General features: G+C 33.5%; 1 protein-coding gene across 1 annotated transcript; it reads left to right on the forward strand.

Annotated features, from left to right (window-relative positions):
- The first annotated feature begins 7 nt into the window (after window positions 1-7).
- On the forward strand, window positions 8-3,269 carry LOC112010890 (probable LRR receptor-like serine/threonine-protein kinase At3g47570). The gene is made up of 3 exons (XM_024043267.2): window positions 8-1,234; window positions 2,092-2,568; window positions 2,959-3,269. The coding sequence occupies exons 1-2, from the start codon at window positions 181-183 to the stop codon at window positions 2,565-2,567; spliced, it is 1,530 nt and encodes a 509-aa protein (XP_023899035.2). The 5' UTR covers window positions 8-180; the 3' UTR covers window position 2,568; window positions 2,959-3,269.
- The last annotated feature ends 573 nt before the right edge of the window (window positions 3,270-3,842 follow it).

Raw genomic sequence — 3,842 nt, forward strand, 5'->3', positions numbered from 1 at the left:
TCCATACCCAAACAGCTTATTGGTCCTTCTTCCCCTGCACTAATATCCCTCGATTTGTCACATAACTCGTTTACTGGCAAACTACCATTTGAAGTAGGTGATTTGAAAAATATAAACAATTTGGATTTCTCTAACAATAATCTGTCTGGTGAAATTCCTACATCTATAGGAGATTGTTTGATGTTGGAACTCCTTGACCTGCATGGGAATTCCTTTGAAGGAGTAATACCATCATCTATGGCTTCTTTGAAAAGTCTTCAACATCTAGATGTTTCACAAAATAACCTATCAGGATCCATTCCAAAGGGTTTAGAGAAGCTTCGTTATTTAGAAAATCTGAATCTTTCATTTAATAATTTTGAGGGTGAGGTACCAATTGAAGGAGTTTTCAGAAACACAAGTGCAATATCATTGATTGGAAATACTAAATTCTGTGGTGGTATACCAAAATTGCAGTTGCCAAAATGCCCAGTAGAGGTCATGAAACCAAGAAACTCATTTGGCTACAAGCTAGCAATTGTAATTATTTCCATTGTTCTATTTTTATTTTTGTTTTCATCAATTCTTGTTATTTATTGGATGAAAAAATCAAAAAAGAAATCACCTTCTATGTTTTCAACAATGGACCTCCTTCCAAGTGTTTCGTACCAAGACCTCTATCATGCAACTTGCAGATTTTCTCCGGATAATTTAATTGGATCTGGAAGTTTTGGCTTAGTATATAAAGGAACTCTTGATCAAGAAGAAAAACTAGTTGCTATAAAGGTCCTTAGCCTTCAACACAAGGGAGCTTTCAAAAGTTTTATGGCCGAATGCAATGCATTACGAATTATTCGGCATCGAAATCTTGTTAAGATATTAACATGTTGCTCTAGCATAGATTACAGTGGGAATCAATTCAAAGCTCTAGTCTTTGAATTCATGGCAAATGGGAGCTTAGATATTTGGCTGCATCCTGAACTAGACAACGAAAATCAATCAAGGAACTTGAGCCTTCTTCAAAGAGTAAATGCTGCACTGGATGTGGCTTCTGCAATAGATTATCTTCACAACCATTCTGGACAACCAATCATTCATTGTGATTTAAAGCCAAGCAATGTTCTCCTTGACAAAGACATGGTCGCTCATGTAAGCGATTTTGGTTTAGCAAAGCTCCTCTCAACTGTTGATGATTCTTCTAAAAAGCAAACTAGTACAATTGGGATAAAGGGAACAATTGGTTATGCTGCTCCAGGTAATATCTTTACAATTCTTCTAGCTACATCCTTAAACATCTTTAAATTCTTTACAATTCTTTACATCTTTACAATTCTTTACAGATGTATTATTTTTGGCAATTACTGTACTACTATCAAAAGAGGATACTTAAATTCTCTCTCTCTCTCTCTCTCTCTCTCTCTCTCAATTTGCACCAATAGAAGCGCTGAGACTGAGTGCTGACTATCCATTGACTAAGCTTTGTATATTTGTTTTTCAAGCATTTATTTCCCCAAAACCATATGTTTGTGAAGACTGATGATAGCTTGTCAATTTTTTATAGCAAAATAAGAAAAGCTGGTCACAGACAAAACAGACCTGTGCTATATATAGTTTTGTGACATTTATTCATGTGTCCTGTACTGAACAAGTTGTCAACAGACAATTCAAGTAACGGACAACAATAAGAAGTTAGGAACTATGTTGATTATTATTATTATTTGTTTGAATAAAAGAATAAGAACCATAAGTTTAGTTGAACAAGGGTGCTGCCAAGGCATTCATACCTATGTTGTCCAACAAGTCCATACCAATTACAAAATATAATTTGATTAGATTATCCAAATCCAACCATTAACCATATTTTCCATGCTACATACAAATCATCAATATTGCCTCCTTGACTCCTTCCAACAACCCTAAAGTAATTTTCTATTGTACAAATGATGAATGCTTCTAACTTGAAAATTTGAAATGATGGCTTCTATCTTCATGTTCTTGTTTTCAATTTCTTTATGCTTTTTTAATGAATCAAATGAAATTTCAGTTGCATTAAAGTCCAAATATCACTATGAACAACAACTGCAAAATTTCCTTACAAATCATAATTTGTAGAGTATGGCATGGGTGATAAGGCATCAATAGAAGGGGATGTGTATAGCTATGGAATATTACTACTGGAGATGTTCATCGGAAAGAGACCAACTGATGAAATGTTTAAAGATGGTCTCAATCTCCACAATTTTGCTAAGATGGGATTGCCAGAAAGAGTTGTTCAAATTGTAGACCCAATCCTTCTACCAAGAGAAGTTGATGTTGTGCCGACAGCAATAGTGGCAGCTAGAGAAGATAATAATGACAACGAGATTCAAGTAGACGAAGGAGCTCAAGGTATTGCAAACTTGTGTCAGATGGATGCCAATGTGCAGAAGTGCTTAGTCTCAATCCTTGAGATTGGACTCGCTTGTTCAATAGGGTCACCAAAAGAAAGAATGAAGATGAAGGAAGTTACCAGCGAACTGCATATGATCAAAAAAGCCTTTCTTGGTTTTGGTATACTCCCTGGTGGACTTGGTAGAATCCAAGTCTAAGGTACTTTTATATATTTTTAAATTTGAATTTGCCCAAATATTAAAATCATCAATGACGGTTGTCAGTTATCTCATAAAATTATTGAAGACCTTTCTAAGAGTTATGAATTGGCCATTTAAGTTAAATTTCTTTTGATTCCTATTAATTCTGCATAAATGCAAGTGTGGACGTCTTTTATTATTTTGATAAATGATCTTAATTGTCAAATTAGATTTTCCGACTAACATTTTCACCTTTTAAGGCCCACAACCTTATGAATGGTTCTTTCATATTCATTTATTTAAATGGTTTCATGCAGATGCAATTGTTGTTCTTGTGTGCACATTTATTGTTTTTTCTTATATAGTCCTGGAAATAACGAATATAACCAACTTTTTCCTTGGACTGCAGAGCATGGAACTACCAAAACAGATCAATGAAACCTCTTTCATGTCACTGTTGAGCATTTGCGTCATTGCGTGCTGGTTCAATCTCATTTGTAGAAACATTCAGGGAATGATTTCCTCAAGGTATTTTCTTCTTTTAGATGACAATCGTACTTGTGTATGTGTATCTTGATAGTACAAGTGCATTGAACACTTCTACTACAGGTTCTGGTATGGTGTATATGTATTCGCTATTCAGCATAAAAATAAAAAGTATACTGTGTTGTGTACTTGTATATGTATGGGTTTTGTGTTCTATTGATAATTTATAAAGTTGCTGAAAGCCTTTTTGTATTGGGAATATTGGTGACATGCTTTTATTTAAATTTGCATGCATCCAAGTTTCTCTAATCATGGATTTTTTTTATTAAAATAATTTGATAGTTTACAACAAATGAGAGAAAAGATTTGAACCTGATTCTCCTCATACAAAAAATGGAGGCAATGCCATTGAATATAAAGCTCTTGGCGCTCCGAACATAGTTATTAAGGCATTTGAACCAAATGAAAGGGAGAAAATGGAATAAGAAAACTGAAAGAAGAATTTAGACCATGTTGATTGATTTTAGATGAATTAAATCAACTTTGCACATTAAGGAATTAAATGATCAAATTCAATTTCTGGTTATTTTACCACAGTAAAATATGTTTCCAAATAACCAATAATGCGATAAAGATTGACACAACTATTTGGATAACAATGTGAAATTGAAAAACCATGGACGTATCCAAGGAGAAAAAAATTAAGTAAAATTCTTACATTATTTGTGCTAAATTAGTCAATGTAACCATTTGTTTGATTTTAATTGGGCTTTTAAGATATTACAGTTAAAAAACTATATCTAAATT

The sequence above is a fragment of the Quercus suber genome, unplaced genomic scaffold (genome assembly GCF_002906115.3).
Source record: "Quercus suber isolate HL8 unplaced genomic scaffold, Cork oak 2.0 scaffold_46, whole genome shotgun sequence".
In the NCBI taxonomy this organism is placed as follows: domain Eukaryota; kingdom Viridiplantae; phylum Streptophyta; class Magnoliopsida; order Fagales; family Fagaceae; genus Quercus; species Quercus suber.

Excerpts from the sequence above, each read along its gene's own strand:
- LOC112010890 (XM_024043267.2), top strand. The coding sequence starts at position 181 with ATGTTGGAACTCCTTGACCTGCATGGGAATTCCTTTGAAGGAGTAATA. Across the intron at positions 1,235-2,091 it reads AATTGGTTATGCTGCTCCAG|AGTATGGCATGGGTGATAAG; the intron begins GTAATATCTTTA and ends CATAATTTGTAG.